Here is a 12,770-nt window from a genome sequence, read left to right as displayed (position 1 = left end):
CGCTTTTTTTAAAATAATTATAAAGAAAATTAACTTGGGTTAAGTAAGAAATATTTTATAAAACTGCTGAAGGCATATTATACCTCAAGTACAGATTTTCCTCCACAATCTTAGGAAATTAGAATTAGGGAGATACAAAAATGAGAAGTATCAATTGGGGAGAAAACACATTTGTGTCTAACCTTTTAAAGTCACTTTTGTCAAAGCTTATGGTAGAATTAAAAAATTTTTAACATAATTTCTACCTTAAATATAGGTGGAAGAAAAATCTTCTTACTTGCAAAGCAACCTTCATAACTTTGACACTAAAAATGTACAGTCCTATACCTTGCATTTGAGATGATAAAAGCCCTGGTAGGACAATGATTTCAAGAGTTGTAGAAAACTGATGTTCCAACAACAAAAGTATCCTCTGAAATTACTTTCACCCCAATTTTTCACCTAGCCATCACCAAAGTGAGAAAATGGGAGTATTCAGATATGGAGGCTGGATTTTTTTTTCATGGGACAAGAAAGTAACATTATGTGTTGTGTTTATAAGAAAATACTTTGCCAACAAATTGCAAAAGATAGAAGAAAATGAGATAAAAACTGAGGAAGTTTTTGAACCACAGGACATTTGTTCTTATTCTCTAGATGCTACAAAACCAGTGAAAATCTTAAATTCACTCTGCAAAAATATTTATATTATTGGTAACTGAAGTCCATCCAAAGATGTGAAAATAAGTTTTTCTCCTAATAAATAAATCCTCTAACCTTCTTCAATTTGGAGACAGAAGTTACACCTCAAATACAGAAATTTACCCCTTTTGTAAATGGATAATTGCCTTCAAAATGGAGATCTACCTAAAACTAGTGAAATTCATTAGATAGGAATTGATAAAATCTTGTCAAGTAAGCCAATTAATTATATTTGGTTATATGACAAGAGGACAATTCTATAGTCTGTGGTATATGCCCTATCAACATTGCTTTTCTAACGTTGAGAGAAATTCTACTTGCTTACAGCAACTTTATTTATAACTGCCAAAACTTGGGAGGCAACCAAGATGTCCTTCAGTAGGTGAATGGAAAAATAAACTGTGGTATAACGAGACAATGGGATATTATTTAGCACCAAAAAGAAATGAGCTAGTAAGCCATGAAAAGACCTTAAGTAATCTTAAAACCATATTGCTAAGAGGAAGATGCCAATGTGAAAAGGCTACAGACTATATGATAACATTCTGGAAAAGGTAAAACGCTGGAGAAGAGAGTGGTGCCAAGGGTTAGTGAGGAAGAAGGGAGAGATGAATAGGCAGAACACAAGATTTTTGGGCAGTGAAATTGTAGTACCACATTATGATACAATAATGGTGGATAATTGCCATTATACATTTTTCAAAACCTCACAGAACGTATAAAACCATTTATATGTAATGTGAACTATGGATTTTGACAATGGGTCAATGTAGGTTCACACATTATAATAAATGTAGCACTTTGATGCCAGATGCTGATAGCAGGGGGGCTGTATGTATGTAGGGGGCAGGGAGTAAAAGGGAACTCTACTTTCCACTCACTTTTGCAGTGAACCTGAAACTACTCTAAAAAGTGAAGTCTATTTTTTAAAAAGGTGTTTTTACACTTTAGTTGGTTTTTAGTATCTGGTATGAAGTTCTCTGATTAGGGAGAAGATCAATATATACCCACCTTTGTAAAGAAATTATTATAATTATATTGAATATGCAATGTTTTCATTTTAAAGATAAGTTTGAAAAAGGGAAATGATCTAAGTACAGTTGGAGCATTTCTAAAACTGGTTCAGAGATTGTCTTTACACAAATTCTTACATGTTGGAAATCAGAGTCACTAATATATGGGTAAGATCCATACTTGTTAAATGTACTTAGTTTAGAAAGAGAGTAGAGGGGCGCCTGGGTGGCTCAGTCAGTTAAAGTGTCCGACTTCAGCTCAGGTCATGATCTCACTCACAGTCTGTGGGTTCGAGCCCCTCGTCGGGCTCTGTGCTGACAGCTCAGAGCCTGGAGCCTGCTTCAGATTCTGTGTCTCTCTCTCTCTCTGACCCTCCCCCACTCACTGTCTCTCAAAATAAAATAAAGACATAAAAAAATAAAAAAACAAAAACAAAAACAGACTAGAATTTGCTAACTAGAAAAGATACTTGGAAATATTCGGTCAAAGCCCCTCATCTTAAAATAAGGAAAACTGAGGCTCAGAGAAGCTACATGATTCTCCCCAGGGCCCAAAGGTTATTTAATATTTAAGATAGAAGGACCAGAACTTTGGTATTCTAAAGTTTCATGTTTGTCTTTTCATTAATCTACTATCATTCAAGAAAACAAAATTATGATTTCTTAAAAGACAGAGATGTAATCTTTTTTCTTCTTCCATTTTAAAAGGATAAGAATCCAATTAGTATATTTCTTTCACTGATAAACACTGACTCAAGCTCTACCCACTTACTCATTTATTCTGCCTGCTTGATTTTTCCCAGAGGTCATATAAAAAGAAAATCATGTTTTAAAAATTCTAAAAGCCAAAGAAAATGTTTTATCATGAAAGTGAATATAAAACCCACGTGTGAGTTATTACTAAAGCAAGGGCTATGCTCTCCATCCCGCCATTGTTAGTCAGAATTTAGAATCTTGCTCGACCTCTTACAGAGGTAAAAATTCACCCTTAGTGGGAGCAGCTGTGACTCTGTGAAAGAAGCTACAAATAACACGCTGGGAAATTCAGCAGGCACTGTTATTATATCCTGTTTATACTGTCATTTTTCCTATCAGTAGGATATTATTTATACAGACCCCACCCATGAACTTCTTGTTTATCTTATTATAGAAATCCTCCAAATCTATAAAAAGAAGCCTCTGTATTAGTTTTTGGAACAAGCACATGTGTTATAATTTGGCACCTCACTACACTTTTTTTATTTAGCATTCTCTTTTGCTATGCCCTACTCATTCTAATTTTTATCTGAAGGTTGATTTCATTATTTCACATATTAAAGTTGAACTTAACTTTCTAAACACTTCATAATAGGACAGAGACCCTGGGGCTCCACATCTTAAACTTTATTTTGGAGTAGATTTCATCAGGTAAAGAGATTCTTCTAATATACATTATACTAATTTGTTTAAAGACAAAAAAGTACCTATATACAGAGATTAGGTACCCCTACTGAGTGAGTCCTACATGCCTAGAAGGCTTCCTTATGTAGGCTACTCTATCCCGGGTATGCCAATTATGATGGACAAGCTTTCAATGGATTCTCACTAACTCACTCTTCTTTAGTTGGATCTCTTTCCTAGAATGGAAAGCCCTGCCCCTGAGTCTAGTTTGATGGCTGGATGGGCCAGGTGAAAATGTAACACAGTAATACATGAGAAATACATGAGTTCACTAAGTTGACCAATGGGACAATGAAGCAATCTTGTTATAAATCATCTTCACTCTCCTACCTTATGTAAATAACTAAATTCAAGCAGATAAAAGAAAGATGTAAATTCCTTAGGGGCAGAAATTCACGCAGCATTTGTTGAACTAATAGTTATTTTGAGAGGGAACATCACTGGACAAAGTCAATACTAGATAAACTTTCATATGTTCAGCTTGTGCCAGCTTCACTAAAACTCCCTTTACCTTATAAGACAGAGCACTACAAAGCAGCTAGATTTCATGAAATCTTCAGAAAGCATGTACAACGAATGCTAGACTCTTTGGGAATGTGCAAGAATGATCACTGACTTTTTAAAAAAAATGTTTATTTATTTTTGACAGAGGGAGCAAGCATGATCAAGACAGGGGCAGAGAGAAAAGGAGACAGAGGATCCAAAGCAGCAGGCTCCGCACTGACAGCAGCAAGCTCCATGCAGGCAGGGCTTGAATTCATGAACCATGAGATCATGACCCAAGCCGAAGTCAGATGTTCTACAGACTGAGCCACCCACGTGCCCTGAAAGAGCACTGCTTTTAAAGAAGTTTATTCTAAAATGCATAACTGAAATGAGGCACAGTACCTAAGGCTGGTGAACTTAGTGTAACTGATTTCATTAAAAAAAAAAAAAAAAGATGTCTAGGAGTACCTGGGTAGAGCTCAGTTCATTGAGCAGAGCGTCTGACTCCTGATTTCAGCTCAGGTCATGATCTCATGGTTCGTGGGATTGAGCCCCATATCAGGCTCTGAGTCGACAATGAAGAACCTGCTTACTCTGCCCCACCCCCACCTCAAAAGTATTTACTTATTTAAGTAAACATTAAAAAAAAAAAAAGGTCTACATGTGCTAAAGTGATCAAAGAAGCCAGAATGAGGATAATAATTGAAGTAAAAAAAATTTTTTTTAAGTTTTTTTATTTTGAGAAAGAGAGAGAACAGAAGGAGAGGGAGAGGGAGAATCCCAAGCAGGCTCTGCACCATCAGCACAGGGCCTGATGTGAGGCTTGAACCCACAAATTGTGAGATCATGACTTGATCTGAAATCAAGATCTGTATGCTTAACCAACTGAGACACCCAGGCACCCCAAGGTAATCTTTATATACAGAACTTCATAAGGCTGAGGTGTGAAGGAAAAAAGCATACTAAGCACAAACAATGACTTGTAAGCATCCAAATGAGGAGAATTCTGAAAATGGTGAGTACCTAAATTTAGCTAGGGAGAATACTGAATAAAAGATGGCAATAAAAAGAAGGCTGGAGTCAGACTATAAGGAGTTTCATTTTTCAAACAATGGAGAACCACTAAAGATATGTGATTGAGAGAAAATGTGCCCAAGCTTTTGGAGTAGGAATGAAGAGGAGGCAGAATCTGCTGGACTGAAGTTGAAATAGGGTGAAAAGTTTTTAACAGTACCAAATCCTATGATTGTAGAAGCAAAAGAAAGGTCATGTGATATAACAAATAATAAATGTATAAAAATATTTTCAGAACCACAAGATGGCATTTATGAAGACTCTTACTGTGTGGGACAATGTTAAAAATATGCCAGTCCATTGAAATTAATGTCAAGAAAGCTTACCAATTTCCTAGAGTAGTACTTCTCAAACCCAAATTATTTGGGGATCTGGTTAAAATGAAAATTTTGACTCCGTAGGTTTAGGGTGGTACTTGTTTCTTTCTTTACATTTCTAACAAGCTCCAAATAATGCTGTTCCACAGACTACATTTTAAGTAGCAAGATGTTAAAACATCTTTCAGCTTCCCATTACAAAAAGGCAATACTACTATGTTTAATCCACTATGCTATAGCTATTCCTTTTAGATATTCCTAAGAAATTCCTTTAAAAGTATTTTATTGGGGTGCCTAGGTGGCTCAGGCAGTTAAGCGTCTGACTATGGTTCAGGTCAGATCTCACAGTTCGTGGGTTTGAGCCCCGCACTGGGCTCTGTGTTGACAGCTCAGAGCCTGGAGCCTGTTTTGGATTCTGTGTCTCCCTTTCTGTCTGAGTCCCGCCCCCCCACTCATGCTCTATATCTCTCTGTCTCAAAAATAAATAAACTATATAAAATTTTTTTAAAACATAAAAGGTATTTTATTATAATTTGAATCAATGTCAGATGGATTTCAAAAGCTACAATTTTTATTTTTTTAAGTTTATTTATTTATTTTGAGAGAGAGCGCGTGCATGCGCACACAAGTGGGGGAAGGGCAGACAAAGTGGCAGAGAGAGAGAATCCCAAGGAGGCTCTGCACTGTCACCATAGAGCTCGATGCAGGGCTTGAACTCACAAACTATGAAATCATGACCTGAGCCAAAGTCAGACACTTTACTGACTGAGCCACCCAGATGCCCCAAAAAGTACTATTTAAAAAGTCTAAGAAGACTCAAGATTCAGGGTAGTCAAGATCCTCAAAAATATTTTCACCTGGAAAAAAAAATCAAGTCTATAATACTGTTCTATAATACTACATTTTTATTTATTTTTTTTGTAGGCTGGCAAACTAGAAGATACTACTGTTTCTAATATTTCAGGGCAAAATAAATGTCCTGAAAAGGCAACATTCTGTCTTTTCACAGTGCCTATCAGTGGGTTTTGGTAAAACCCACTTAACTTGACCTTACAATGCCCTTAGCATATTCCTTAATCCTTGAAGATACAGCTAAAAATGCATTTTCAAGATTGTATTGAAAAGGACAAAAATTAAATTTGTACATCATCCTTCTATTTAAGATTTATATTTGGAAGGATATGCCTTTAATTAGAATCTTTTACCATGAATACAGGCATCATTTATAAAAGTATATTACTCGTGTTATGCATTATATACACATATGTATTAAGATTGGTTGATTCTTGGGGTGAAATTTAAGACTTCTGAAATCACAAGTTTCATTTTTAACCATATTGATGGTCAATAACAACCTTTTAGGTAAATTAGCTTTAATAAATATCGATGTCTAGAGAACAGAAATGGGATGTTAAAACTGGAAGATATGTGATTAGATCCAACTATTTCATTATATAGGTAAAAATCTGAGGTGCAGAGGCTAAAAAGCCCAAAGTCACAAAGCTGCTAATGGCATGTCAGAAAAGGAGGGGAGGAGGAAAAAACTAATTTTCAAATCCATTTAATGTACAACATACAACAATGTACCAACTACAAATGTAGTTATAAGAGTTTCTAGTTCCTCTAATGATCAAGGCATAGTTGAGTTTATATAAGGTCTTATAAATCACTAATATCTAAGAAAGAAAGAATACATACCAACAAAGACGACAAGCTACCCCCAAATTTAAGAACTCCATAAAAAACGCAATGTGAATAGAGAATGACACATATACACCACATACTTGAAATGGGGCTGCGGTGGGGTGGGTAATGGGATGGGATATAAAGAACAAAGAGAAGACAATGATAACTTTTATCTTCTCAGTAATGGTTTGAGGAGAGCTTTTACATATGGGAAAGGGGTTGAAAAAAACTTCCTTTACTCTCATGGATAACTTTTTAATTGGTAAAATCAAGAATCAGGAGGACTGCAAAGATTTTAAAAATATGAAACGTAGATAGCAGTTGGATGTGCATGTGTCATAAGCTCTGTCACAGTTACAAAAAAACCAGAGAACCCTTTTTTAGCCATAAAATGGGGAATTTTGTGCTTATCACAAATGCTATAAAATTTACTAGCACCAGTAAAAAAAAAAAATCACTGGAGAAGTTCCATGATATCAGAGACAATGGGTTTTAAATCATAGGCATACATTATTATGCCTAAGTTGACAGGTCTGCACTGCAATGCAGAAATGCAAGCAATATTCCAACATCTGCACTAGAAGGCAGAGACTAGACATGATTCCAGAATAAAGGGCTCTTTAGCTCTTACCTGTTACCTGTGCAACAACTGCTTGGGAAATCCTCCGATTGGCAAGAAAGGCTTTGATTTCCTCTTTTATCACACTGCTGTCCCTCCTAACAAAAACAGAAGACAAGACCAACAATGTATGTTGAAGGTAGAAATCCTCATCTTTGCTAAGAAAGGTGAAGCAGAGAGGTGGGGAGAACACAGAAAGAAAGGACACAAAAATAAAGGTAAACAGACCAAGCTTGTATGAAAATATGAAATTAAAACAAACCAAGAAACACCAAATATTCAAGTCCTAAAACATCACACCATCAGACAGACGCTTCAGTGAGTGCCACGGTAGATATAAGTCTCATACCAGAGGATGGTTAATCGCATGCTGTGTATAATTCACATTAGGAACAAGGCTGCCATATGGTATATACTAAGTTTCATTACTGAGGAATGAGTATACCTTACACAGACAGAAATCCTATAAAAATAAAAAGCAATAACAACAACAAAAAAATCAGTTGTGAGTAGATTGTGGGCTCGCATGTGAACTATGTAACTGCATAAATAATGTTCATTTTAAAACCTTTTTGTTAAAGGAACAGAAATCATCATTCTTATAACTGCTAAAAATATTAGCCATTTTGAGAAATTTAATTTGCCTTCTATTTCCTGTGTAAACCAAAAAAAATTTAAGTGGGATGAAATGAATATAGAATTTTAATATAAAAAGCAATCATTAATTTTCTATTATATATAATATACAGAATACTTAAAACTATATTGTGTCCTTGAGATTACATATTATAGGCCTAATTTCTCCTCTACTAAGACAACAACATATTCTCAAAAGACTAGACATTTACTAGAATAACAACGAAAGGCAAGATTTCTATGTCTCCACCACAACAAATACTTTAGTAAAACTTATACTTAAACCCTTAAAACCAACCAATCTCTCTTTGCTTCATATTCAAAAGGATTACATAAATAAAGCACTGATTTCTGATCAAGCTCAAATGAAACACAGAAAAGTGGTAATTTTTAATCTCATACAGGGTCAGCAAACTATGACTAAATCTGGCCTCCCATCTGTTTTTATACAACCTATAAGAGCTAAGTAAGAATGTTTCCACACTTGGCAGTCATTATTTGATGACAGAGAACACTAACTCTGAACATGAATTAAGCAAAGTATCTCCTCCTCAACAAAAATCTCATTCTTCTATTGGTAGGCCTATGATTTAAAACTATATTCAATATTGAATTTTGTCAATAAAAATCTGTGACCTTTTTGTTTTCTCTTAGATGTAAATATTAAGTATGTGTCTTGTATCCTCTATTTTGCCTCTCAGCCACAAACTGTAAAATGTTTACCATCTACTCTTTTCCAGAAAAAGTCAGCTGAACCCTGATCTGAGAAAAAGGGATCATGACATCTTTACAGATCATATTGTAAATGAACCACAAACTTCCAAACTTCTTATAGGAGCCCAAGACTCTCTAAAGATTATTCCGAGCAACAAAAGCAAAGATCCTAGCCAAAAATAATCAGTTGTGATTTAACTTAGAACAGATATTTTAGCCCTTTGGTGAGGAGGGGCTATACACTGTGTGAGTGGAATCCAATGTTCCCTTTCAGGAATTCTGGAAAAGAGCAGAGAAGTTAATAGTAGGGACAAGCTTTCAATCTGAAGCTCTACTGTATATTCCTGATCTACTGGTTAGAAATCCTAGACAAAAAGATTCCTAAAGAAAGAAAATAGGGGCGCCTGGGTGGCTCAGTTGGTTAAGCGTCCGACTTTGGCTCAGGTCATGATCTCATGGTTTGTGGGTTTGAGCCCCGCATCGGGCTCTGTGCTGACAGCTAGCTCAGAGTCTGGAGCCTGCTTCTGATTCTGTGTCTCCCTCTCTCTCTGACCTTCTCTTGCTCACACTGTGTGTCTCTCTCTCTCAGAAATAAATAAAAACATTAAAAAAGAAAGAAAGAAAGAAAGAAAATAGCTGCCTAATCCAATACTTAAAATTTCTCATACTCCTCTAGATTCCTATCTAGATACCAGCTAGATTCCCTCCAAAATGCTTACTCATATCAGAAGTTATTTCTTTGGAAAACATGCATTCTCCTTTGATTTAAAAACTACGTATCTGAAAGAAAAAAGCACAATACATTTAAATATATTTTAAAGTCAAATAAAATAAACTGCTCTGTATAATACAGGTAGTATAGGGCAAACGGCTCTCAAAATCCACTAATAAATAGCTGCACAAGGGACAATTTCAGCGGTGTGAATTTGCCTTATGTAAATAAAACAACCAAATCATTTCATTTCTGATACAGCTTCAAAATCAATCTGAAAAATTTAAATAAAGTGCTGCATTGCAATGTATAGAATATCCTTCTAGGAAAGTGAAGTGAGTTTAACAGAATATTTATTAAGGTTAAATATAAAACATGCTTTTGGGGGGAAATGATTAAATGGTATTTTCTTGACTACTGATATAAATTGGAATTTAAATCAATTTATTTTAAATCAAATTCACCTAGAGTAGATACTAAATCATAAAGAGGAGATAACACTCAATTATTCCAATAGGAAATATCCAGTTTGTGAATTATTGACAGCCTTGCAGTATGATATTATCAAGGACTGCAGCAAGACACAAAGAACTTCAAAACGTCTGCAAAACAGAAGCAATTCACTTAACCTCTCACAGACTTTATTTTTAGATACTTGGTAAGTTTTAAGTACCAAGTTAAAGTAAGTTAAAAAAATAACTAAACCTCTTTGGTTAACTGCTTTACCAGAGAGAAGCTTTTTCAAACTGAAGGAAAACTTAAGACTTAAAAGATAAAGATAGGCTTGGGCAAGTCATTTAATAAAGTTGGACCCCGATTTCATCATTTGGTAAAATGAGAACATTAATACCCTCATCACAAGGCTTTTTAAAAATTTTCTCCAAGCATGAAAATTAAATTTACATAAACTGTAGTATTAAATGTACGTATATGTGTGTGTGTGCATAATCTACACAATAAATTCTTCAATGAAAAATTTTTTGAAACTGTAAGACCATTAGATAAACAATGACTATTATTTTATAAATCCCCAGAAAGAATCCCAGATAAAGAAGAAACAAAGGCTCTGCTATAATTACCTACGACTGAAGTAAACATCTATATCAGGTACTTTAAGGTACCATGTAAAGATTTAGACACAAGCAGTGACGTGTTTAGTTGGTTACACTAGGTACTGGTATCTCCTGCTTTCTGAAGGTTCACATTATGCCACACTTTTATAAAAGAGCTACATTAGTATGGTAATAGCATTTTTTGGTAAAAGTAAAACTCTCCTTCGGATTTGGGTCAGTGAAAATAGGTACTAATGCGGGTCCTTCCTAAAAGTGAAGTGGTATAACTCAAGCTTTCAGATGGGGGAGTACCTGTATTTTCAAAATAGTAATAGCATTCAACTTTCACGGTGTCCAGTTCTCTTATGTATTTCAAAGACCTCCATTCTATAGGGTTAACTATGTTCTTTACACTTTCACATGTTCCCCCTCATTCAGTCTTCTTTAACAACAAGCCTCTCCGACTGTCCACATTGTAACTCTGAAATCACCAGTTTCTTGGTGTGAAAATTCTTTTGTTTACTCCAAATCTAATTTTCTTATACTCTTCTACAGCTTACATTCTGTCTTTATTTGAAAATTTTCCATCCTCTTTAAAAAGAATGAATCCCTTTTTCTTCACTTCCCTTTTTTAAAAAGAGAACCTATATTTTTCAAGTTTTTATTTTAATCACCAGTGCTTATTATGATTTGCTTCTCTTATAAAATCTCACATTCCTCAGGATTTGTACTCCTCAAGTCTTATGAAATTAAAGTGAAACACAAGCTGATTCCATGGCTTACTTCCAAGATAACCTACCACTCTGTTTGCATCAAACCACTTAAAATCCATGTCATCTCCTCCTACTACCTTTTTCAAATCACCACCATGATGAATTCATCTATCTGGGTGATTTCCACATGAAGATAAAATTCTTCCTTTCCACCCTCCACTGCCGTTATTTTTATTACTTGCTAAACTTTCCATTGTTACCTACAGACCTTTGTTACTATCCAAATTAATTACTCAGTAATGCCTCTTTGTAGAATCATCGTTTCTTTAAGACACAATTGTCATCTATTCAGAGAAGTTCTCCCTGATACAGCTAAAAAAAGATCTCTATCTTCCAACAACTAACTTTATCATTTCAATTATACTACTCACCTGCTAACATATTACATGGTATTCTATATTACAGCTGTTCCCCTGATCTGGTCTTATCGCTCCTACTAGCCTGTGAAGTCTTTTAGCACAAAGATTGTGTCTTATTCATCATAGGGTTTGCATATAATAGGGCTTAATTTGTTCAGTGAATGAAGAAATCTGTAGTTGAAGATAAAAGGTTGTAGAATGGCTAACTAGATCTAGATAATTTATAAAACAGCTCTAAATTCCTAATCTCAAGTATGTTTAAGCTTCTTAAAACAGAATGGAAAAAGAGTTATTTATGCTAGCTCAAAATGGCAATACTTTCATTTCTGGAACAAAGGTTATTAAAGACTACGTTTTTAAAAGCTGTATGCCTTATGATCTTCTGCATTCTCTCAGGTGATATACACTACAGATTCTTTAGGACTCCTTAAAGTTAGCCATCTATCTCAAAGACTTCCAGAGATGGAGCAATACCTACAAAGACAGTCTATTTCACAGGTGAGAAAATATTATTACATACAAATTCTTTAACTTTTAAATAAAAACCTGCTGCCTTTAATTTCTACTCATGGAGATAAACAAAGCATAATTTAAAAATTTTAAAGATAATTTTAAAAGAAAAGATACTCTATATGTATAAACAATATGGTAACTGAATTTGGAAAATAAATACCCTAAATCAACTATTGTTAGGCATAAAGATAACCACTCAGAAAAAAGTCTTAGATCTTGTATAAAATATTAACAGTTTGTATAAAATACTAACATTTAAGTACATGGGTAGCTAAGCATAACACCTTTAATATATGGCATTGTTTATGAATTCTTCCTAAGCCTCATTTTAATTGTTATTTTATAATATATACATTAAAGAACAGATGCACTTTAATAGATATACACTATAGTATTAATAGATTTATATATACACCAATATATAAATATGTGTGTTAATAGATACATTTAAAAAGTATTAACATATGAAATGGGTTTTCATTCTAGCTCTTGGCTTTGAAGTTCTTCCTAAAATGTTATATATTCTATAATGTGTTAAGAACTCACATTCTACTTTCTTTCTTTTTTTACCCTGATCAATTAAAAAATGGGAAAAGTTACTTTCTGATTCTTTCTTAACAAGTTGATCAAGTATACAATTATAACCTAATTTCTATAAAAAATTTTCCTGGTATATCCTGACATTATTAGGTATT

At 34.3% G+C, this 12,770-nt stretch overlaps 1 protein-coding gene across 8 annotated transcripts in view; it reads right to left on the bottom strand.

Annotated features, from left to right (window-relative positions):
• Positions 1-12,770, bottom strand: part of HMBOX1 (homeobox containing 1) — a 178,746-nt gene that overhangs the window by 76,381 nt on the left and 89,595 nt on the right. For all 8 annotated transcript variants that reach the window (XM_077769701.1, XM_077769694.1, XM_077769696.1 and 5 more), the window contains one exon: positions 7,329-7,414. In XM_077769701.1, the coding sequence (XP_077625827.1) occupies positions 7,329-7,414 (86 nt within the window). The remainder of the gene's footprint in view (positions 1-7,328; positions 7,415-12,770) is intronic.

The sequence above is a fragment of the Crocuta crocuta genome, unplaced genomic scaffold, assembly GCF_008692635.1.
Source record: "Crocuta crocuta isolate KB4526 unplaced genomic scaffold, BGI_CrCroc_1.0 scaffold551, whole genome shotgun sequence".
NCBI lineage: Eukaryota > Metazoa > Chordata > Mammalia > Carnivora > Hyaenidae > Crocuta > Crocuta crocuta.
The sequence above is the reverse complement of the archived record's forward strand: the minus strand, read 5'-3'. Positions and strand labels throughout refer to the sequence as shown.